General features: G+C 46.8%; 1 protein-coding gene across 1 annotated transcript; it reads right to left on the bottom strand.

The window, feature by feature from the left end:
* Positions 1 to 11,639: 11,639 nt before the first annotated feature.
* On the bottom strand, positions 11,640 to 13,046 carry LOC133917651 (B-box zinc finger protein 20-like). Its single transcript, XM_062361530.1, has 3 exons — positions 12,697 to 13,046; positions 12,228 to 12,578; positions 11,640 to 12,158 (listed from the first exon to the last, which is right to left on the bottom strand). The coding sequence occupies exons 1-3, from the start codon at positions 12,904 to 12,906 to the stop codon at positions 11,886 to 11,888; spliced, it is 834 nt and encodes a 277-aa protein (XP_062217514.1). The 5' UTR covers positions 12,907 to 13,046; the 3' UTR covers positions 11,640 to 11,885.
* Positions 13,047 to 25,485: the final 12,439 nt, after the last annotated feature.

Genomic DNA, 25,485 nt, shown 5'->3' with positions numbered 1-25,485 from the left:
TCTAGGACGGGATTCTCTCTCCTTTTCTTTCGCGATTCTTCTCGAAAGAAAAGTTGTTGGAGATAAGAGAAAATAAAAGAAATAAGAACGAAAAAGAGAATTAAAAAGAAAACGAAATGAAAAAAATATAGTTGGAGATGGTTTAACACCATTTACCCCCATGCGAAATCAGCATCTGCAGAAGACGCCGAGATACACGTGTAATCTTCCTGACGAATCAGCCAAAATTGATTCCTTGTGCTAGAGGTAGCTCGCTTCCGTAGTTGATTGTACTGCAATTGTTTGGACGGAGCGTTAGTAAAATGAAAAAAAAAATGCTGAACCAAAGGGCTTACTCGATAAACAAAATTTATTGGCCTGATAATTATATTTATCACATTGCAACTTTTGCGGTGATATTGTGATTTCTTCGTTTTATGAAGATCATCACAAATACAACAAAACAAGGGTACTCATGTAGTTCTCTGTTTGCATATTCACTGCTTCACTGCATACTAAGAACAGTCACCCTAGGCTTTTCCAGCAAGATGTTTTGCAGTTGCCAAAGTGTAGTGCCAAAGGCCAAAATTATTATTAAGGCTAGACCCCAAACTACCAAGATGGATACTATAGAACTGTGCTGCGACTCGAAAAAAGTCTTGTGCATCTGCATGGCCAAACAGGCTTATTTTCGATCCCCTCTCTTTCATGACCGATCCTCGCATATGATGATTCTCCATTTTATGGCTCCAAGAAGAATCCTCTCTCTTCAACAGAACATGTTGGAGAAAGTTTGTCCAGAAAGCTGCACTGGACACCAATCTGATAATCGTTGCTGAAGATTGATGGTACCCACCATGGTTCCGACGATTGCATCGCTGTAATTGTTTCTCCAACACCGATCTTGCTCAATTCTTCCTGAGATTTGCACAGTGCTCCAAATCCAACCAAGCAATTTCATTTCCTTCTGAAGATCTTTTGCTGCGTCTTACTTGCATCCTTTTATTGAAATAAGTCTTCCTTGCTTCTTTTTTATTAAAATAAATCTTTAATTTCTTGCATACTGTGCATGCATGCTCATTGGGTTGTAACTGAAATAACAATGCGCTGTTTCCTGAGACAATTGGCACTTGCCTGCACATGTAATGAAATAATGGTAGGCATCTATTATACTAAAGCACAAGCAGTGTAAGAACAAACATTTAAAATCCAGATGACATGCAAATTTGGACCTGCGGCACTACCTGAGAACAAATGACATTTTTCTTCTTTCGCTTCTAGTTCTTGACAACTTTGTATTTAAATTGCATGGTTGTGTTTGCTCACAGATTTCTATTGAGAAATTCGCTTCAATACAGTGGCATTGTTCAGAATATCCCATGGTTGCATGTCAACAGCTTTTGATCCCTTGCAAATTGCTGAGAACTGCACTACAAAATTGTATTCTTGTAACAAAACATAATGATGCACCTAGCACCCACTGCTTTCTCAAAGACTTTGTAAAATAAGATTCCACTAGAATATCATGTAAGCTGTTTGTAATTCAGTCAGAGACATGCATAATGTTATTGATATGGTCTGTGTCCTCTTTTCTTTTCTTTTTGTGAGAATCATATGGTTTGTGGTTTTCACGATTTTACTGTTGGAAGTACACTCATTTAGCAAAAAGAAACTCACAGGTTTTGTCCCCTCCAAAATTTACAGGAGGGCATTTCAAGCCCCGTAGGTACTCACATTCTTGACTTCTGTGACGACGGCCTTGGTGATGACCTCTTTGCTGCGGTGACCACTACCTCCGACCCATTTCCAGCCTCCTCTGAGGATGTTTCATCGTCTAGCATTACCACCCCTCCTCTCTGCAGCTACAGTGATGAGACTTCAGCTGCTGCTGCCACAGCCTTCTCCCCGTCACCCTCCTTCGACTCCCCACTCTCACAGCCCTACTTGAGCAAGAGTAACACCATGACCTTGACACCGAGCTCCTTCACCCCATCGATGGCCTTTCAGAAGCAGCATACTATCCACCTGCCAGCACAGATCAATCCAGCCAAATGGAACTTCCAGAGACCATTGCTTAAAGTTGGCCAATTGGGCTGGGCTTAACGGGCCAGCCCGAGGCATGGAAAAAATGGCCTACCCCATGACACGAGAGTAAACGGGTCGGGCCAGCACGACACGGTTAGGTGGATCGTGTCTGGGTCGGAGCTGTGGCACGCTGGACCGGCACGGCACGACCCATTTAAGTTTTTCTATTTTTCTAAGGTTTAATATAATTTGTTTATTCCTAATATATAAAAAGATATTTAACAAGGTGGTAGAGTGGTTGTTTTCTATAGATGAGATTGTGAGTTTGATCCCAACATCTGACAGTTTTTTGATGTTTTTTTCAATTTTCCCGTGTTTATGGACCGACAGGCAAAAAAGAATATCATTAGGGCTACCGTGCCGCGGACCAGCACGATACGGTCCGATCTTAAATAAACTGTATCTGAACTATAGCCACGACACATGAACTAGCACGACATGACCCGTTTAGCTAACAGGCCGTGTCTGACCGGGCCGTGCCACCAGCCAAATGGAACTTCCAGAGACCATTGCTTAAAGGTGGCCAACTGGGCCATTGCTGAACCAGTAGCCCCAATGCAAATGACCAACATGACGCCTGTCTTGATGCTGCTCGTTTCAGGCTATGGTGAGTGCTTCGCAGCGGCACTAGCTGGAGGGTACAGGCGCCCGCGGCGGGGGCAGACACGACAGGGACGGCACTGGCGGTGGCGGAGGTGCGGATTGGCTGGAAGTCGTAGCTGGGCAGCACCTCATCGTTGGTGTTGCCATTTCCGCTAGCCCCGCCGTGGTGAGGGCTGTGCGCGTGGAGGCCCTCTGCCTCCTCCTGCGGGTCAGGGTTCATCAGATCGACCAGCCCGCCCCTGACGGCGGCAGCGGAGTGAGGGGGCGAGGACGCGGCGGTGGAGCCGGAGCCCGCCGCGGCGAGGCCCAGGATCTGCTTTTCCATGAACTGCGACGCGTTCATCGCGGCGAGGCGACGGCGGATGATCCGATCGGAGTTGGGGGCGGTAGCTTGGGAGGGAGGCAAGCAGCACGATGAAGAACCTAGTGCTCGATATCAAAATCCGTAAAAAATAATTTAAAATTGTAATTATTATGTTATCCTATTTAAATCTAATTATTTATAAATTTGTACCTTGTCCCATTTTCAATAGTATTTTTATAATACTTATACATAATATCATGATACAGAAAATGATAAGAAGTGTTATTGATAGATCTAAACCGTTGGATAAAAAATTATATAATCCACATAATTGTTATTCACAGTAAAAATTCTCTTACAATAGCCCAATATAAAAAAACTGGAAACTGATTTCCAGTGCACTAATAACAAATTGATTTGAGCAAAGTCGATCTTTTCAGAGGAGAAATCTCTAATGCCAAGCAAGGAAATATCAGCCCGACTACTCCTCTCTACCGACCGCATCTCTGTTCACGTATTTTTTTCCTATCCATCCGTCGCAAAGCACTCCAGCAGATACGGTTTCTATCCCTATAAGCTGGCTACAGTGAAGCAGACGGGAGGAGTTGGCGGCAGATTTGCGGATAGAAATCGGTGGCCGCATCATTGTTTATGTGTATGATTATAGGTTTGAAGGAAAGAGAAGAGTAATGGAATGTAGGAAATATAGTAGCAGTTGAAGATAAAAAAAAGATATGTTATAATAATGTTAGAGGATGCGATAATATTGTTATAGAAAATAATTTTTAAAAATATTTATTGGAAATGACCTCAGTTAGCGCTGAAGCGTCTCCTACTGTACCTGCTGACCGCTGTAACTGAGAAACGTCCAAGCCAGTGACAATATTTTTAGCAACTAGCAAGAGCAGCGGCGGCGGCTGCATCTTTTGTAATTGTAGTGCCCCAAAATGGCGCAGAGATTTGGCTGCTGCTTCGGATGCGATGGAAGCATGTGATCGGTGCAACTCACCTGCCACTAAGACTGTTTTTAGTTGGGTTAAGGTTTTTGATTTTTAACTGAAAAATTAGTTTTTAGTTTCTGGTTGATGATTCTTCTTAACATAATAAAAGTCAGCAAAACTCATTTAAATCAACTTCTCAGTTTTTAGTTTATTTTCTCAGAAACTAGTTTTCAACTTTTCGAAAGACAGCTTTTCAAGAAACTGTTGATTGAGTTCTGACTTCTGAGAAGCAGAAGTCAAAAAAAACCTAACCAAACAGAGCCTAAGTACGTAACCCCAATTGGATACGGATGGTGCTTGTGTTCTGTGAATTGCACCAAGAACACTCAGTGTCCTTTCTAAGGATTTTTTAAATAATATTATTTTATTAAAAAATTATAAAAATAATAGTTAAATTTAAAAATTATAAGAATAGTTATTTGTCGGTACGTGAAATACCAACATAGGACATGTTGGTATTCCGCATACTGACAGGCTATGTGACACTAGGACCGGGAGCTTGGAGCACGCGGAATGCGGATTAAAGGCCTATCGGTATTCTGCATGCCGACAGACATCCGGGTAGACACCGATAAGGGTGTCACGGTAGCGGATAGCCTATAGGGTTGTCGGCAAACGAAATGCCAACAGGTTTGTTGGTACTTCATTTGTCGACAACCCGATACCTATCTTTTTAATTGATTTTTATTAATAATTAGGGGAATATAATGTATTTATTGAAAGATTTTTCATTAATAATTAGGAGAATATCATGTATTTAATAAGGCATTGCCAGAACTCAATGTGGATCATATAAAAAAGTTAAAAGAGTTATCCAAACGGTATCACAGAGTGGTTCATTTTTTGCTAATATTGATTTGATATAATTTTGTCGATATTTCTTTATTCAGTTGATGTAAAATTGTGTGAGTAATTTTTTTAGTGAAGTAGTGTTGGTAGGATACAAATCTAAATTTTTGAACAATAGTAGTTGTGAAGCATAATTATCATATTATCCGACACGAAGGTTACATACGCTAGTAAATATTACATCAGACATGGGATTTATCATCGCTACACGAATGGACCATAAAAAAAAATAACGACAACAAATATTGGCATGTACGGTACATCTAAAGACTAACTTAATAGCGTACTGCTGGTAAATCTAACATGCCTTAGGGAATAAAAATAAGCTGGATTATAATAGATACTCTCTACTGAGTGGACCTAGGATATTTGCCCTTTTCAGGGCATCGCCCCCTCCCCCTACCTTAGCGTGACGGGACCTCTCTCGCTTCCTTTCCCTCTCTGCTTCACGTGCTTGAGCCATGGTGCGCTCCTTTGCGGCGTTCCTGATGCGCTCCTCCTCATACTGCTTCATCCATAGTTCCTCCTGATGTCACTCGTACTCGCGGCATTCGTAAACTTCCCTCCTCCACCGCATCTCCATGTCCACCCACCACTTCTGGTGCTTATTTTGCTCCATGTTGAGCCGTTGCATGAAGTTGCAGATAGGTGGAGGAGACTGAACAAAAGAAACAAGTGGAGAGATTAGTAAGAGAGTGCATGAAATCATATGAAAAGGCCCACATGAGTGATTTATGTCGCTATACCGGTGGATTCTCGTATGGTCCTTGTCAAGGCTTGTCGTACTTGTAGTTGGCACACATGAAGAAGCGTAGACCATAGTTGCAGAAGATATCTTAGGACTCGTGAAGCCTATAAGGGTTACCATAGAAGTACATCAACAGTTCGATACCTTATGGGATGAAAATTTTCCAATGTTTTTTGGGTGAGCTTGGTGGGGCTGAGGAAGACACTACAGTTGACAGAGTTGAAGAAGGAGTAGTCTATCTATGGATGAGAGTGGAGTTATTTATAATGGCTGGGGGCTGGTGCATGGACTGAGTGCACGGGCTTGGATAGGGCTGGATTATAGGATTCCCTATGAAAACTGAAAAAGTTATGGTATTGATGCTTAGCAGAGATTCCCTGTGAAAGCTGTTGCTTGATGTGGTCATTTCATTCTGCAACAGTTTAGGAAGGAGTTATTGTTGTCTCTGTATGGAAGATAGGGTATCCTATGAAAGCATTGGACTTAGAAAAAATGTATTGGTAGAATGATAAATCCTAGCCATTTCATTGATGCAAGTAAAATACATCACATATAAGGGTCATTCTTAGCATTCATTGCATGTCTGTGGCTACAATATTTAAGATAATATACACCGACTCTTACCTTGATCGTACACATTCTAGGACAAGTTACAATGGCATGCAATACTCTATACCTAAATGAAGCATGCCTTACGGAAAGACAAATTGCCGGGTGCAAGAAAATATCTACTGGGTTGGTGGAAAATATAGAGACTTCTCATCTAGATATTCCTAGCTGATCTCTTGAAAGTTACATCCATAGGGGCTGGGCTTGCTGCACACGTATTCTTGTGCCATTCCACGTGCCATAGGCCCCAACACAACCTGTAGACCACACACGCATTGTAGAGGAATTTGCATGTTATCGCATGTAGTGAGGTACTTATCCCATCACTCTTTATTGAGCTATTGTAGACTTATCTTCGGCTGTTCAACATCTGCACGCCTCATTGCCTTAGCCTCATCATAGCTGTAGTTGATGTTCGCGTACTCTTCTTCGTCCACGTACTATTCATACTTGCACCTCGGCTTGTCATACTATTGGAGGGAAGCAGTTGAATTAGATGACATTCATAGCATGGTAGGATGCCATGCACACTTACCCCACAACGGAACCAAGCAATTGTGACAAGCAGGAACGGTTTTAGGCTTGCTATTATATCACAGTCGCACCGTGGCATGCGTGTGTTTTGCGCTTCTACCTCCAACTCCAGCTTTCGCTTCTTCTGCTCTAGGTCTTCATTTCTCCTTCACTCTTCATCCTCACGCTTGCATTTGTCATGGATGTCACGCCATAACTTGTAAGGACCCATCTTGCCCGTACGCTAGTCAGACCCGCACCCAGACCTGGAAGCCATGGAAGGGATTGCGTTGGACTGTGTTGGGAAAGTAGCCATGGATGGGTTACCCTTATATACACATGGGGAGAATACTGGAAGGAACTGTTGAGTGTGTTGGAGGAGAGTTATTGCGATGGCAGGGTGGGTCTCAGGGATTCCTTTCGCGCGTATGTCGAAAGCGTCTGTTGACAGATAGAGAAAGAGGACGCGGTACAATAGAAGAAGGGATGAGGTCACAGACGAGTGTTTCCTCATCATTTTACTACGTGTAGTGAGAATGTGTCATAACTATAGGATATGATGCTTAAAGTTGTGTGGTGTGGTCATTTCATGTGTGAAAGCCTGAGTTAGGATAGATGTAATGTCATATTTAATTTATGACTAAAGGTTGGTGTGCGGTCACTTTGTTTCTAAAGCCTGAGTCAGGACAGAGGTGTTGTTATTTAGTTTATGAGTAAAGCTCTGTCGTGTGGTCACTTCATGTCTAAAGACTGAGTCATGATAGAGGTGTTATTATTTCATGGTTAAAACTGAGTCATGTGGTCACTTCGTGTCTAAAGCCTGATTCACGATAGATGTGTGGTCATTTCATGCATAAAGCTCTCTGCTATAGTCACTTCATGTCTACATGTGTGAAAGCCTGAGTTAGGATAGATGTAAAGTCATTTAATTTATGACTAAAGGTCTGGCGTGCGATCACTTCGTTTCTAAAGCCTGTGTCAGGACAGATGTGTTGTCATTTAATTTATGAGTAAAGCTCTGTCGTGTGGTCACTTCATGTCTAAAGCCTAATTCACAATAGATGTGTGGTCATTTCATGCATAAAGCTCTGTCAGTCATGTAACGTAGTATTTTGTTTGAGCGATGCTACACTTTAGGATGGAACGAGAACAAATGTAATAAAACCATGGTTGATAACATAGTAATGACATAAACATCATACATGGCATGCTAAACACATAATAGAAATAACATAAACATGTATAAGTACTATCTAAAGACGTGGTCAAGGGGCGTCGCCATGGCCAGTTTGCTGCTCTGTGGTGTACATGGTCAGTGGAGTACGTCAAGGGGTAGCATGGAGGGTGCTGAAGCCGTGCAATGTCAGCAGGGGTGGCAGGGTCATCCTGTGACTGTTGCGTCGGTGGAGGTGCCCCCACTATTTGCGACGGGCCCTCCTTGCCGGCCAGCTCTGTCAACCAGTCGTCCATCAAGAAGTGCGATGAGCCAGATGCTGCATCGAAGGAGGGTGAAACTATTGCATGGTACAAGTTTGTCAAATGCCGTGCATCACGGTATAGCTGACTTAAAAGATACAATCCTGAGTGATACCATTGGTAGTGGCGAACTTGGAACGAAAGCACCCGAGTGGAAACCAGGAGTCGATATGTACCGCGGCCATGGTGGTAGAGATGACGAGGTTGGTTCTGTGTGGAAGCGTGGTGGCGTAGCCTGAGAGCGTGATAGAAACCTCGTCTATGTGCTAGGCTCAATGACGTACGGTACCCTCAGCCATGAAGCACGTTAAAACCCATCAAGGCAACGTTGTGCCAGCTGACGCAGACCGGCCATTAGCTTACACGGGTCAACCCGCGATAGGCCCGACTCCTAGCGGTCTAGGAAGTCTAGTAGCTATGTGCCGACGTCCCTACATGTGTCTGCCTGCAATGTCCAAAAGAACACATTTAATAATAAGAATGAAAGTCAGTACAATGAAACATCATGACGTACCATTGCGTGGTACGCCGCCGTCAGCTTTGTAGCGAATGTTTCGGTGATGTCCGGCTCGTGCTGCGGTGGCTCTAGAGGCATTGGGAAGCACCTAACCTGCGTCACCTCGTGGAACCAGTGCAAGTACGCGTCCTCCGTCCTAGGGTTGTAAGGCCCGCTAGGGACGTGGATGTGTGCAGTCGTGTCCGCCTAGTTGTCCACCCGTGCCTACAACTTACCCCTCCAAGTTGCATCATACGTGATGCCCTGACCATTCTGTGTCATCCTACAAGATGAAGTTACGATTATAGAACTTCATACGTTAATAGTGTAGAACATGTAACAACAAATACTTAGAAGTGAGTATTGTCCGTTGGTCATCGTGGCAGCAAAAAGTGCTAGTGATACCCGAACTGCCTGAACACTCTGTCCGGGTAATAGGTGTCATGTCCTAATTCCTTAATCATGTCATTAAGCATCGTAATCATCATGTTTATTGTTAAGCATTTTGGATTGCTTGCTATCTCAATTGGTGTTTTGATTTTTGTTAGGCATTTTGAAAATAACCAACATTATACTTTTCATTAGTTTAAGTCTCGCTTAGAAGTTAATCGCTGCACCAGTTGCTGTAAAGGTGTGTGTTCTGATCCTGGAAGAAAAACACATGCCAGGACTATCAGGGTGATATTCCGGTTAGTCATGAGAGTTGTGATTACACAAATGATCGACTTAATGACTAATTAGAATATTATCTGGATGGTTCCTCACAGCATGGCATCAAAGCTTGGTTTAATAAAGTAACCTAAAAATGCTTAGGATGGGTTAATAAAATTTTGTCAACCTCACTAAGACAACCCACTAAAGTTTATCTTTACTTCCTAAGTATTTATTCTATTTATTCTTCATCTTATCTTAGAGCTAACCGTACCTCTTCTTGTTGTTAACATGCTTAAATTTGATCTCTAACTCATCTCTTTCTTAATGGGTTAAGGATGGCCGCTGTTACGTTGGTAATGGCTACTCGTGCTGAGCGTGTGGAAGGTTTTCCCGCACTCCTCCGCAAAATGCTTTGGTGTGCTAACTTCACTTATGTGCCGGAGTATGCGGTGTATGCGCGAGGAATTGGACCGGATTTGGTGGACTACTTGGCGACCATGGACATTCGAGCAAGGATCATTGAAGGCGGGGCCAATCCCCACTACTACGAGGCGACGGGGACTTTGGAAGAAATGGTGGTCCAAGCTGTGGCGTACAAGGTGATGGCTGCACTTTGTGATGAGCTGCTAGTTCTCCGTGGATGGCCGTTAATCTATTTTCCAATTCAGGGCAACAACGTCAACTACTTTGAAGATGTCCCAGATACGGTCCCACTTAATGAGCACTGCATGGTAGAATTGGTTCGCTCCTTAGACCAATCCTATGTTGCGTGGTGGCTGAGTTGTGGGAGACGCATTGGCATTACAACAGGTTTCAATATGCGTTGGAACCACAAGTGCACTGTGGATTGGTGAACCACGAGATGTTGTATGGTGAGGGCTATATGACGTCGTATGGTACAACACCTCACACACCGCTTTCCAGTGGTGCAAGGCACACAGGTACCTCGTCCCCATGGTCGAGGTGCAAGAGCATCCATTGGGTTGTAAGTGCCACAAATTCACAACCCGGGCTACACGAGGGAAGTGCTATTGGGTGAGTCGCAACCTCTCTCACACCCTGAGGCCATTGATGATACGGGCTCCCCCAACATCATCTCTTGGATGAATTTCCAATGGACTTTGTTTAGGATCCGTATCATGGGTGGTTTTTAGTCGGTGGAGCTTTATTTATGTAATAGAGTGTAGTTTCTTTAGCGAACTTTTGGGACGATTAAGTTAGCTATATTATGCCCTATGTATGAGATTTGTATGTTGTACCTTTAGGTTGTATGAGTATTATAACTGTTTAATAGGCCTTTCAATTCTGTTGATTGTGGTTTATTATTCTATCATTTTACTCATATTGCATCGATGCAATCAACGAAAGTAAGAAGGTAAGGGATGCATCCAATAGCGGTCAATATCGGGGGCTTAACCAGTGCAAGGTTGGGGCCTGGTATGTCCCGTACGACAATGGTACATGAAGTGAATACATTAGCAATAACGTATGAACATCCATCATACGATGGTAGTTATAGTCGTCTACCCAGGTGGCGATTACATGGGGTGTCCCGTTAGATGAAGGTACGTGAAGTGAATACGTTGGTAACAACGTATGAAATGTCACTTGTGCGGCGAGTTGCACAAGCACCATTTGCGCGAATACTTATTCCTTTTCGTGCGAAGGGTGACGATTGGTGGTCTGAATGAATTCATGCCCGTGATGATTATGGGGAGTGATGCACTCGACAAAGAAATCGTGTAGGTAGGAATCGAGCATATTTCATCACATCTCTCATTTTGCACACATTTACATATAGAGGGCTTTAAGGAGCCCGTTCACATTTCTGCTAATTTATCCCTTCGTCGCTTTAGGTTCCTTAGACATTTTGCCTTGTCAAGATCTAATCTGAATTGACACTTCGGACATAAGGAGCCTAGCAACTCAGTATTAGCTCAACACTAGTCTAGTCAGTCCAACACCAGTCCAGTAGTTCAGCTAGTGTCAGCATCAGCCTAGCTACCCTTCTCTATGTCTCTTCCTGGCTCTGGCACTGGTGGGAGATATTTGTTTTCAACAAGCAAATACATTGGGTACAGTCTGAAAAAAGGACGACATATGCAAACTCATGGTCTCGAACCCTTTGATTGTAACAGAAACGAATCCTGCAATTCATCCGCGATATTGCTCCAAAATTTATGTAATCTAATCTCTCTCAAGGAATGTAATCTACTCTTTAGAACAGTATAAAAGTAGCCAGTGTTCAAGATGGCAATGCGATGATTTGGTAAGTCAGAGCAATCTTGCCATCTTGTTAATTTACAGGAGACAAAACTGTGATTAAGCAGAGCAAACCATGATGCCTTATTGATCGATGATGGATAGAAAAAAGGAGGCGATAAACACATCAGGCAGTTTACAACACGGTTACAGTATCCCATGGTTAAGCAAAGCCATTACTGTAGCAACATTAACTAGGAGTTTAGCACTAAGCCATTAACCGCAGTTGTAACAACAATCTGCACGTACTAGTAGTAGTGGATTACACAAGCGATCGATCGAGCTAGCTCGCCGGACTGATACAGCTCAGAAGCACCAGAAGGACGACGACGGCCGCGCCTTCTTGGCCGGCGGCTGCAAGATCTCCGGCACCGCGAACGCGTCGCTGTCGCTGTTCCAGTACCTGTCCCTCTGCTGCTTGCCAGTCTTGGCTGCGGCCGGGGCTGCCATGGCGGCCGGCACCTCCTCGAGGCCCAGCGCGCCCGCCCAGGCGCTGCGCTCCCCCGGCCGCCCGGCGACCACGTCGAAGAGGTCCGCGTCTAGGGACGGCACCTGCTCGTGCTCGTCGCACCCGGCTTTCTGCTTCCAAGAGCTCATAAAGCTGTGGAGAGAACAAGGCGAAGAGATCAGGGGTGGCTAAGAACGTACCGCCGCGGCGGAGAAAGCCGCGCCATCGAAGAGGAGGTCATCGACGCGCCAGCCGGGGCAGATGTTGGTGAGATAGTCCGAGATGCTGCTGCCGCCTCCATCGCTGCCGCTGTTGTTGTTGCTGCACTCAAGAACCGAGCTCCTGTACGTGGAGGAGTCCTGCGCGCAAGCGGCGCTGCCACAGTCCGGGGAGGTGGGCGCCTGGTCGACGAGCGCGGTGGATATCTTGGCCCCGACGAGGAGGAAGCGGCTGTGCTTGGCGGTGTGGTCGTTGGCGCTGTGGATGGGCTCGTCGCAGTCGGCGCACAGGATGGCGCGGTCCTCGACGCAGAACACCAGCCCCCTCCGCTCCTGCAACAATCCAACGACACCACGCACGGAAGGGACCATATCATCAGCTAGCAGCTCAGCTCCGCGCACGCGCGTGAGGTTCGCCGTAGCATCGATGGATCAGACACAGGCATGGCACCTTGCAGACGTCGCAGAGGGGCCCGGTGGCGGCGGTGGAGTCACCGGAGCTGGCGGCGGAGGGGTTGAGGAGCTGAAGGCGGCGGTGCTTAACGGCGATGTTGTTGGTGCGGTGGGCGCGGCGGTCGCAGGCGGAACAGAGCGCGGTCTCGTCGGCGCAGCAGAGCACGGCGGCCGGCTCGCCGCCGCAGACGTCGCACTGCACCCGCATGGCGCCTGGAGATCAGGAGACGCTGGCGCCTAGCTAGCGATTAGCTTAATAACGCAGAGGCAGAGAGAGAAAGAGTCTCGATGAGAGTGGGAGAGGACATGGTCGGTGGCTTCGTACAACCTGTGATCACAGGATTTTGGTGTTAGCTATACGTACATCAAAGCTGGGCGAGTCTGGGATAATATTTATTCCATCATTAAAAATGTACATCAAAGCTGAAGACACAAATACTAGTACTTGACCTCACTAACCATTTGTCATTCGCTCTGTGGAACTTTTCATTGGCCAAAAACTGGTATAGAAAGTAGATTAGGGTTTGGATCCTACCACGGTTCTTTTGTGTTTCTATGTAATATGTCAACATGAATATTTTATTTGTTAAGTTTGACAACAGAGTTTGGATTCTGACACCGCCATTAGACATGGTGGAATTGGACCAGAGAGGAGACAATAATAAAACAGAGCAGGAGGGTGGTGAGATTAACTTATCCACCATGTCATGGAGAGACGAGATCTTGTTTGGGTCAGAGATCAGGGTAAGCTCTGCTCGCCGCCTGGTTCGGCTCTTGGTTTCTTGCCTCCATGGACGGCTTACCGCATAGCTTTGCTCAAAAGCTGGCCTTTTCTAACCCTAAGTAACTATATTAGGTGTAAACTAATAAGGCCTACAATTAGCAGGGTAGATTATATTCCTGCCCAACTTTGCCGAAATTAGCTAGTTAAGTGCTTGTAGACTTACAAAATCAAGATGGGTACGTCTGGTCTAGGGACCGGCTGATGGTCTAAGAGCAACTCTGTCAGAGTAGGTATATATATTTAGTTATTTCACACCAAAAATCAGCTTTAGCATACTAGGCATCCCACTGGCCATTTCTGTAACAGTAGCCAAACCCATTAACTCGATCGCCATCTTTGGCCAACCTTGAGCGTGTTGCTATTTTCCCCGCATTTGTTCCCTTTGCCAAAATGCGTTGCCACGCTTCCATCCCCACGCCCCCTTCGCCATCTCTGTACCCGCGCTTGTTGGATCCTCCTGCGACGCCGACCCTACCATGTCCTTCTGCGACGGCTGCCCTGCCCTCTCGCACCTACCTAGGGATTTGCGCGTTGCGCTCGATCGTCGGCGTGGTGGTGGTCGTCGGTTCTTGCGGTCAGGCGCTTGGGAGTAGGCGACGCCTACCCTGCCCTTTTTGCGCCAATCCTCGGCATCGCGTCGAGCGGAGCACTCGGCCATCGGGCGTGGTGGTCGTGGTATGCTCTGCCGTCGGTGTGGTGGGCGAGGTGTACTCAGCTGTCGACGTGGTGGGCGCGGTGCACTCAGCCGTCTGCGTGGGGGGCGTGGTGCAGCAGCAGCTCGTGGCAGCACGTAGCACGTAGCAACAACAACTTGCTTGCACAAAGGTGAGAAGCATGTATTCTTTTGTGGATTGAGGAGATAGTGACATCAATCTGTGTGGTTTGAGTGCTAGATCACGACTGCAGGATGTTGGTTGCATAATTTGATTGTTAGATTGAGCTATTGCATGCTGTCAATACTAGAGTATAACTTTTAGGTTTTGTGCACTGCAAGTGTTCGATGAAATGTCACTATGAAAATAGTACTGATTTCTTTTCTTGTATGTTGAATTTGTAAGTAATATGGAGCAGTATGTTAACCTTCTGAGTTAGGAAGACACTAGTTGGGATGGAAATCTGGATTGGCCTATAGTTGAGGAGCAAGCAACATGAATTGAAACACCTCCTTCGTCCATGGGACCAAACAATAGAAGATCTAAAAATTGAAACTGCTCTTACAACCTGTATGCTTATGTGATGACTGCTCTTACAAATTCTTACAACATGTGTGCTTGTGTGGTAACTGCTTTTACAATGCGTGTGTGTCTGTGTATTAAGTAAGGGGGTCCCCTGTCAAGGGGAGTCCACACAAGGGAGTGCTAACTGACGGTAGATATTTTTTCTTAAGACCTTAGTCCTATCGCGCAACCAGGCAAGGCTCTCGCGACTAGCCCCTTGGTCACGGAGGTAAGCCCTGCGGCCAGCCTCACTGGTCACAGGGTAGGTATTTCATCTTAACCTATGAGTCACATTAAATACTATCTACTTAAGTGTTTTCCTTCCCCAGACACCTCCTCTAGCAAACAAAGTCTTGACTGGTGTAGATGAGCAGTATCCTGTCCCATAGCATTAAATGCTACAAGATGATGTTACAGATAGATGTGGTGCCGCACGGCCGATGGGACGGCATCGCAGGCGGGCATGCGACGTGGGGCGATGGGACAGGGTAGGCCGGTCAACTAGTGTAGGGTCTGCATACCTACCCTGACTAGGGGTAGTTGGTTTTGTTAGGGTTAGATTGGTCACGCTGTTAGCATGGTCTGTTTGTATGTACAACATTCCTGCTATTGAAATAGAGGAGGATCGTGCTTGTAAGAGGAAGATGAAGATATTTGTAAACAGTTTCATACCATCCATAAAAAAATACATAGGATGTAGGGCTTGTTGGGGAACGGGTTGGCTACGTTAGCCTAAAACAATTTTTTTCTACCGCATTCACCTAGGAAACCATGATAGTAGAGATTACAGATCGTTACTACTTGACACACAATGTAGCGGAAGAAGAGTTAGAGTAGACTAATTCAACATCATGTGTGTCAAACTCCTCGAGGAGCTTCTCGATTAGATCCGCAACCAAGCCCACGCAGGTGGTCACGCTCCTCGACCAGCTCCGAGCAGGTGGTCACGCTCCTCGACTAGCTCTGAGCAAGTGGTCGTGCTTCTTGACCAATTCCGACCACAAACACCATGTCCTCGACCAGCTTCATGACCATGTAGAGGAAGTAGTCGATCGCGTCGACCACCTCATCGACCATGAACAAGAAGCACAGACCACGTTCTCGATCAGCACCACAACAATCATAGTGCCTTCATGGTATCCATACGTATAGGGATAGAACGCCATATGCCGATGTGCTAGCACCGCGCGCCCGCCTAGGGTTTTGCAAGGAGTTCGGGAAGAGGTGGTGGCAAGGGTTTTGGTGGCGAAATCAACTCTTGCGCTCATGGCCCCTGCCTCATCTTATATAGAGTACGCTAATGGGCTTTTAATCTTATTAAAGTCCATCATGACTCTAAACTCTAATGGATATTTAATCAAATTAAATCCAATTCGCGGATCTAATTTGCATAAGTGAGCACCTCTAGGGCATATCACCAACAGGACTGTTATCCTGTGGGAGGCTTGAACCTGGATAACCCTGGTGTTCTCGAGTTCATACACCACACACACCGAACACGTCGATCATGCACCCATTGCCCGGTATACCCTAGAAGTATTGTCAGGAATTAACTCTCGACATTTATCACACTAGGTAGGGTGCATATTTTCGCATTTTGGTAAGTGTTGATAACTTGATTTGGCTACCCATGGCCAGGTCCACGATAATTGCTGAGTCTTGCTCTGAGGTCTCCAGTCACTGCATGGTGTTCGTCATGGGGTATGACCCAAATGAGCTCAGTGTGCTCCAAACGTGGGACACTGAATTGAAGTCCGAAGGCTCCGAGACTCAACATGAAGTTTGCATGGCTGACCATGTAGTAGAGGGCAGTTGAAGCCCTTGTGCTTTGGGTACTGTCGATGAGCCCCAGGCCTTGTGCCCAGAGGAAAATTGGTCCGGCACCAAATAGGGAGACACTCCGATACAACCCCCGCAACTACAGCACTCTCCAGAGAAACTCTTGCATAGGGCGCAATTTGTGGCAGCATCGTCACCTAGGTCGTCACACCATGTGGGCGCTGGGTCTCCCCTCCTCGCGATATGTTGCCGCTCCACGCTTAGCAGCTTGACTACGAGGCCATGACACCCACATAGAATCTGCAAACCGTGTGAATGCTTCTTAGCCACCCATTGGTAGAAGTACTGGAGGGTTCGCCAGTAGCCCCTGATTGCATGACCTCACCCTCCTAGTTGAGACTGCTTGACGCCAAACCATGGCGGAAAACCCCATGTTCGTTGGAAGGGCTGGTGGAGGTCGCGATCACCAAGACTCGCAGGAGGCCCCGTGGCAGGAAAGATCCCATGCTCCCTCCATAGCAGGAAATGCTCAGAGACCCATGTCACTTTGGGATAGCTAATCCACCGACCTGCGCGACTCTATTTACTAATGCAACTTCTACAACATGATCCAGCGTTAGATGATTGACCGAGAGTAGGAAGATCGCGCTCGATGTGAGCTGGAAAAGGGAAAGCATACCTACCACTCACCTTCCCCTCGCAGGGAGGCATCGGATTCCTCCGACCCGTCGCCTAGGCCGCGAGACTGTCATCTCTCTCCTTGAGCACATGCCACCACCCATTAGCGAGCGACCCCCCGTTACGGGACAGGGTGCAAAGCCCTATCCTCCCAGCTTCGAGAGGTGTGCTGGAATGATAAGTTTCGGCCAATTCTAGCTAAAAAGTATGACGGTTCGACCAATCCTAAGGAGTTCTTGCAGATCTATACTACTATGGTGCAGGCTGTGGGAGGCCTCGGGAAAGTTATGGCCAACTATTTCCCGACTGCCTGGACCGGCTCAGGCCAATCCTGGCTTATGAACCTCTCCTGCAGGTCAGTTCACTCCTAGGAGGATTTGTGTGACCAGTTTGTTGCATACTTCCAAGGGACCTACGCCCAGCCAGATGTCAAGGATGATGTGTATTAGGTTAGGCAGCGACAGGACGAATCACTATAAGACTTCATTCGATGTTTCACCAAAAACTAGCATACCCATCTGTAACACCCTAATTTTTCTAATTCCAAATTTTTCTTAATATTTATTAAAGTTCAAATGAATTTAAGTATTTTATTTTAAAAGAGAGAAAAACCCTATTTTATATGAAAGAAAAAGAACATGACATAGGATATAAGTGAATATTTTGCATTCATGCTGATTTAGGTAAATAGTATTTTATTTGGAATTTTGATGAATTTATCTGAAGATATTTTTGCCTAGTTTTTAAATTTGAATTTGGATTTGAATTCTTAAGAAAAGAAAAAGGGTTAAAACCTCTCTCGGGCTGTCTCTTGCATTTTCGGCCCAACACCTCAGCCTCGGCCCAGCTGCCCGGACTTCCTTCCTGCCTGGGCCGCGCCCCTGCTCCGGCCCAGCGTCCCGCGTCACACGCCCGAGCCAGCCCAGCGCCGTGCACCCGCGCGCCAGCCGAAGACGCCTGCGCCAGCGTCGCTTTCGCCTGTGCCACCGCCGTGTGGGCCCCGCCGGTCAGATCCCTCGTCTCCGAATCGAACTCCACCGCGCCGCCGTGTCCGAGTAGGATATCGACGCCGCCTTGGAGTCCTGCAGCGCCCCGCAACCCCCGAGCCGCCTATATATGTGCCTGTCCCCTCCCCAAACTCATCTCATCCGCAAATCGCCGAGACCCAAGCCCTAGTCGTTGAATCTGAAGCTCGCCGAGCCGCCATCGCCGCCGCTTCATCCGCCCTCGCCGCCACGCCGTTCCAGAGCCAAACCACGCAGCCCGAACCCACCATTGCACGCGCCTGCCCCTGCTGAAGCTTTCCCCGCCGTCGCCTTGACCCCTGAGCCGCCGGAGCACCATCCCCGACGAAGACCCGAGCCTCCCGCCGCCCCTCGTCGACGCCAAGCTTCCCCAGAGACGAACTACTCTCGGTAAGCTATCAAACGGATTCCCCACGCTTCCCTGAACCTTTTGCGCCGCTCGTCGTCACTGCCGGCGAGCCCTAGCCGATTCCGGCGAGATATCCGGCCGTGCGCCGCCGTGAACCCCTCGGCGCCGCCCTGTTCTTCCCCTCCGGCCGCCCGATCTTTTCCGTGCCGTCGGATCTGTCCTCAACGGCCGAGATTAGATCTAAATCGTACCCCTTCAGCAACCAATAGTGTAGCGCCACGTGTTTACACTTAAACCCAGTCAGCTGTTTTTGCCACGTCACCCTGCCACCTCAACTGCCATCTCAGCCCTCTTGCCTATGTGTCCAACCAGTCAGCAGCCACGTCATAAAAGAGGTTTTTCAATCTAAAAATAATTCCTAATAAATCCTTTAATTGGTAATTTTGCAATTTAGCCCCTGAACTTTTCTGAAATAACAAAAAGAGCCATGTCTTTTTACAGTTAGGTCCCTATACTTTTTCATAATTACATTTTGGTCCCTCTATTTTTACAAAAAGATCCCTGGACTTTCTGATAATTCAATTTAAGTCCTTTTCTTTTTCCATATTTAACCCTAGACTTGTTTTAGCCCTAACTTTTGCATCGTAACTCCGATTTAAGCGATTCTTGCGTCGATGGATTCGTTTTTCAGTGCTCTTTCTTTTTAGCAAGTTTTTAATCTCGTTGTTCTTTTGTTTTATGCTCTGCTCTTAGTGTATCTTGTTTGCTTGTTTGCCGATAATTGTGCGATTAGTCGATAACGTCCCGGATCAATTTGAAGAACATCAAGACCAGGAGCAAGAATACACTAAGCAGCAGCAAGGAGAAGGCAAGTGTCCTTGATCATATTGAACCTATGTTTTTAAATATTTTGTTTTACAAAATTGCATGCAGAGTCAATATGATGGGTAGTCACCTATGTTAGGGTTTTCCCTAGATATTCCCTTATTATCCCTTTGAGCCTAGATGGTTTATGGTTAGTAGTCTTTTATGGGTAGATTGCTTAGCCATGCTTTTGGGATGTTAAGAAGTGTCATAATCTTGACTAATGAACATATTCAATATTGATGGTTAATTTGTTAATGGTCTAGCAACATGGAACATTAGGCCTTGAGCAAAGTAGTTTTGATGGTTGTCATGGTTATGATGTTGGTTTAGTGTTTGCTCAAGTAACCTAAGTAAGGACCGGTTCGTGGAGCGACAACCCAAGAAGTAACGTACCAATCACGAGGCTGATATGGGTAAAGTGTGACATACTGATTAGAGTCTGTCCAGTGTGTGTTGGGTCAGCACAAAAGGGGGCTTCTGGGTAGGAGATGTTGCTTGCGTAAAGCCTGGCGGTGAAACCTAGTGGGCAGACATGCACTGGATTAGTCTCTGGTTAGTGAAAAGTGTCATACAGTGATTCTTGGTGGCACACCACTGGCGTGTGTTAAGTGTCTTGCAAACATGGCAACATGGAATTCACTGACTCGTGGGTAAAGTTGGACAACCTCTGCAGAGTGTAAAACTGTTATAACAGCCGTGCTCACGGATATGAGAGACTTGGATCCTCACATGATTAGATGGTGGTTTGGTTTTGATTCTGGTACAGGGAGTACTAGATGTTGTGGTCTTGATCTTAGTGCGGGGAGCACAAGACAGTTGTGGTATGCAGGGTGGGGAACCTTGTATGCTTGTTGATGGATTGTTGGGTTACATTCATTTAATATATGTCTAATGCTTTTGAGTCCAAATGTGTTTTCATTACTCGCATTTACGCAAATAATACCTTGTGTCAGCCTACTCTTGATATAAGCCTGCATGTCATTATTTTCCCACACTTGCTGAGTACATTATGTGCTCACCCTTGCTTTCTCCTACCAAAAACATATGCTGCTCAGTGGAAGACTTTGAGGATTTCCAACATGACGACCTGGTGTTCTAAGGAGCGTATCTTCCAGTCGGTGCCTGTGGAGTTTGGTCGCCAATGCTTTCGTTCCGCTGTCGTCGTTTAGATGATGTCGTTTAGGTTAAATCTTGAGTTTTGCTTAGGTAAAGTCTTTTATTGTAAGAGGTGAACGTTTAAATAAATAAAGTATTACTTTTGTTACTTCACCTATGACGTCCTTATGTGTGTTAAACTTCCTGGGCACACATAAGCCACACTTGGTTTTGGCCGTTAAAACCGGGTGTGACACCAAAAACTAGCATACCCATCCCAAGGATATCGGGTGAGTCCGTGGTCATAGCCATCCGGAGGGGGGGTCATGGACCAGAAGATTGTCGAGATGCTGGCCACCAAGGAAGTTCGAAGCACTACCGAGCTCTTCGAGCTAGCCGATAAGTGTTCACAAGCCACCGAGGCCCGAGAGCATTAGATCAATGCAAAGCCACAGCCGCCATCCGACTAGCCCGCCTATTCCAAGGGGGTCGGCCAGAAGTGGAAAAAGAAGAACAAATGCAAGGAAAGATTGTCCGACGTCATGGGGGTCGAGCATACCGGCCAACCGCGTCAGCGCTTTGAGAAAAAGGATGAAAGGAAGGGCCAATGCTACTGCCCGATACACTGTATCGACACCCACAACCTGATCAAATGCAAGGTCATATGGGCCATCATCGACAAGGAGCTTGGGGAGCGCAGGCCCATGCACGGCAATGATAGTGAGGATGGGGCCAACCCTGACTAGTTGGCATTGGGTTTCTAGAAAGACGATCACATGTTCCACCAGATCTTTAGGGGTGCTGCAATGGATTCCTCGAATAGGGAGTACAAGTTAGTGGTCTGTGAGGTGTGGGCAACCACTCCAGGCTCAAGCCCGCGCCTGAAGTGGTCAGAGGTACCCCTCACTTTAAGCTAGGTTGATCACCCTACGCAGGTCAAACGCCCTGGTCGCTACCCCATCGAGGTCAAACCAACAGTGCAAAACATCCATCTGGATCGCGTACTAGTCGATGGAGGGAGCTCCATCAACCTCCTATTTGCCGACACATTGGGCGCCCTGTAGATTCCAAGGAGCATATTGAAACCCTCCCTTTGCTTCTTTGGAATCACCCCTGGCTCCTCAGCTAAACCATTGGGGCGAATCGAGCTGCCCTACACCTTCGGCTCACCGAGTAACTTCATGACCGAAAAGGTCCTATTCGATATGGTGGACTTCGGGACCACTTACAATGCGATCCCGGGGTGACTGGCGATGGCCCAGTTCATGGATGTCGCCCACTACACTTACCAGGTCATCAAGATTCCTGGTCCAGCTGGAGCCATCACTGTCATCGGCATCTTAAATACTACCCTGCACCGTGACAAGAGGAATCTCAACATGATCCAGCTGATTCTCGGGTCACAGTCCAAGAATGCCAAGCCTAGTGATCACCCAGTGAAGGTCCACGTTGTCGCCAGTCTAGAAGATCAGCTTAAGGTCATTTGCCTTGATGACTCTGACCCATCCAGGACGGTCTAGATTGGGGATGGCCTGGACCCCAAATAGGAACTCATGCTCATCACTTTCCTCTGGAAAAACTCGAACATCTTTTCATGGAATCCACCCGATTTGTTCGGAGTCCCTAGGGACATGATCAAGTAAAAGTTATCGGTACGACCTGATGTGTGACCAGTAAAGCAAAAGGCGCGTCGATTTTCACCCGACCGAAAAGAAGCACTTTGGGAGGAGATCGACATGCTCCTGGAAGCAGGCTTCATCGGAGAGGTGCAATACCCAGAGTGGCTGGCTAACCCAGTCATGGTCGAAAAACACAATGGTAAGTGGAGTATGTACGTCAACTTCACCAACCTTAACAAGGCATGCCCAAATGATCTCTTCCCTCTACCCCGGATTGACCAGCTTGTGCACTCAACCCACCATCTGTGATCTTCTATGCTTCTTAGATGCCCGTTCGGGGTACCACCAGATTAGCATGTATAGAGAAGATGAGGAGAATACTACTTTTGTAACACCCTTCTAGGTCTTTTGCTATGTAAAAATGCCTTTCCGTTTAAAACGCGCCGGTGCCACTTACTAGCGTTGTATTTAACTCATTCTCTGATCATAACTCGGCACAAATGTCGAGTTATATGTTGATGATGTGGTCGTTAAGAGTAGGACCAGGGATGACCTGGTCGCGAACCTCCAAGAAACGTTCGATAACCTTCCAAAGTACCGCATGAAGCTAAACATGGAGAAGTGCATGTTTGGAGTCCCATCAAGGAAATTGCTCAGGTTCCTCGTATCTAGTCGAGGAATAGAGGCAAACCCTGACAAGATCAGAGCCATCGACCATATCGAATCCCCGACTAGGTTAAAGGAAATAAAGAAACTAACAGAGTGTATGGCGTCTTTGAGAAGGTTCATCTCGAGTCTAGGGGACAAGGGGATACCGCTCTTCAAGATCATAAAGAAAAGCGACCACTTCTTGTGGGCGCCAGAAGCAAAAATAACCTTCTGAGATCTCAAAAGGTACCTCTCGTCCCCTCCTGTAATAGATAGGTAAAAATGGCAAATGGGATGATACTGTAGGCGGTCAAAACCCGAGTCTTTGATTGGCTTCAGAGCTACTCAAGACATTGGGTGGATGAACTCCCCACAGTACTCTGGTCACTACGAATGAACCCTAGCAGAGCCACTGCTCAGACTCTGTTCTTTCTGGTCTATGGCGATGAAGCAATGTTCCCCTCTGAGATCGCCCTCCAGTCTTCACGTCTGGCCAACTACTCAGATGGCGATCAGGTGGCTCAGCGGGAGGTTGACATAAACCTGATCAAAGAGTTCTACAATCATGCTCAAATTGGAGCAGTCCGATGCCAACAGAGCCTCAGACACTACCATGACCGCCGGTTGCGAGAGCGAACCTTGGTCGTAGGTGACCTAGTCCTAAGAAAAGTTGAGAATAAGGCGAGTCAGAATAAGCTCTCCTACAAGTGGGAGGGACCCTACACAGTGGTCAAGGTTACCCGACCTGATGCAGTCAAGCTAGCCATGGAGGACGGCTATGAAATGCACAATTCTTGGAACGTTGACTACTTGCACAAGTTCTACGTGTAAGGCTGGTCGAGTGTGAGTACGTGACTTTTATTTTGTAGGATCCTCTAGAACGAGCGTGGAATAAAAGCTCATAAGTTTTTCCAATTTCATAACTAGAATCTTTCTTTTGCAAGATTTCCCTGATGAGAGCGGTCTCTCGACAGATTGTGAGTGTTTTCGATTCAAGAGCTCGACCGCCTGATCGGTAGCTTTTCCATACTTCTAGTTACTTTGCCTGTTCATTTTTATGGTGAGTACCAAACCGTTGAAACAGGATTCAAGTTACCGCTCACACAATTTCTAAGATATGGGTGCCCGAGGGTAACGAACTTGAGGCCACAAGTCCGAATTCAGGTCGAGCACTAGTTGTCACCTAAGGGCTTGTCATGCCAAAGGTTGTCCAAGGCGCCACAAACCTAACTAGGGAGCGGTACGGAAGCCTTGGTCCCCCTTGATTGTAACAGGCACTGATAACCTATTCGCCACTTGAACACATGGAAAGTTTACATAAAAGCATGTCCTTACATTACAAAATAACTGCTCGGGTATTGCCTGGGCGCTGTTTCTAACATTTTCATTCAGTATACCTAGGATTCGAAGATGCCCCTCAGTGGGTCAAACCAAACAGTCCAAAGGACTTAGCGAGCTGCATATAAAAATGAGCCTGCTAGAGCATCAAGCTCCTCTGGGGTCCTTTGAATCCTACCAAAGCCGACAGCAACTACTGAAGTAAGGTCCAGGTTAGGGATACAGTCATGAATGCAAACAAAGGGCAAGATAGGCGTTGGTGACTCCAACCTCAAAAAGGTGGTCGCCAACAGTTTTGTGAAGCCTCCACTCAAGATCGCCAGCCACCTTAGAGGTTGCTAAAAATCAGTCGATGTGACCAGTCATAGTGTCTCCAGGCATTGGGTGAACTCGAATGTCGGCGAACCGCTGCAATGACTCGAAGGGTGTAAAAGGTCAGCTGAGGAAGTTGTACATGTATTCTCGTCATTGGTCGCTGTATTTAGTCATTCGAACCAGGTCTCTCCACACCAACAGCATCTCCTCCTAACAAGCTGACCAAGGAAACAGGTCGCAAACCTCACAGGCGTCAGCTGGTTGAGCCTCGTTTAGTTGGCCTAGGACTATATTGGGGGTCATCATTAAGGACCCCTGGTGCTCTTGGTCCCACCAGCCCATGCTTGTGACAAACAGGTCTCCGAAGGGTTTACGGATCACTAGGCTCCGGAACTCTCTGGAGTAATGCCCTTCCAGAGCCCAGTCTCCGGAGCCCCTACCCTCCAAAGTCTGGGCAAGCTTTCTAAAGCCCCGGGGGTGAGTTATCAGACCTTGGAGAAAGATCAACCAGAGGAGGCCAACCAGCCATACTCCACCTGCAAGGAAGTGATCTACATTTAATACGACACAAATGGAGGCCATCCAGATATCTTGGCAGTGCGGCACCGCAATAGGCGACCAGATGTACACCACGCCCCAGCCACTTGTACCATTGTGTTGCCGTAGTAGAGAATATCTTCTGATTAGGAGTAAGTGCATCCCACCTAGACCCATGTTGTGTGATTCGACAGGGTCTAGGCCCATGCGACATGGCGATATTGGTATCGCCATCTCTGTAGGGGAATACTTGTACATTTCCCACATGACAGTTAGCATTCTTCCTATTGGAGCCCCAGAGTGTAGGGTCCGCCTCCTTTCCTTCTTAAACGGAGCAGAGAAGCCGAACAACCCTGTCGCACTCCGTCGCATTAAACACCACGCCAATGGTTATCTCCTGATAGACGACACCCTTTATAAAGCGGGGGTCTTTGCTCCCCTCCTCTGTTCTGTCACCAAGCAAGAAGGGGCTGACCTCCTAAAAGAAATTCATGAAGGACTCTACGACAATCACCTAGCGCCCCGTGCCCTGGCTG

The sequence above is a fragment of the Phragmites australis genome, chromosome 5, assembly GCF_958298935.1.
Source record: "Phragmites australis chromosome 5, lpPhrAust1.1, whole genome shotgun sequence".
Lineage (NCBI taxonomy): Eukaryota > Viridiplantae > Streptophyta > Magnoliopsida > Poales > Poaceae > Phragmites > Phragmites australis.
The sequence above is the reverse complement of the archived record's forward strand: the minus strand, read 5'-3'. Positions and strand labels throughout refer to the sequence as shown.

Coding starts and splice junctions, on each gene's coding strand:
- LOC133917651 (XM_062361530.1), bottom strand. CDS start 12,906: ATGCGGGTGCAGTGCGACGTCTGCGGCGGCGAGCCGGCCGCCGTGCTC. Junction 12,579..12,696: donor CCCTCTGCGACGTCTGCAAG/GTGCCATGCCTG, acceptor GGATTGTTGCAG/GAGCGGAGGGGGCTGGTGTT. Junction 12,159..12,227: donor CGGCTTTCTCCGCCGCGGCG/GTACGTTCTTAG, acceptor TCTTGGAAGCAG/AAAGCCGGGTGCGACGAGCA.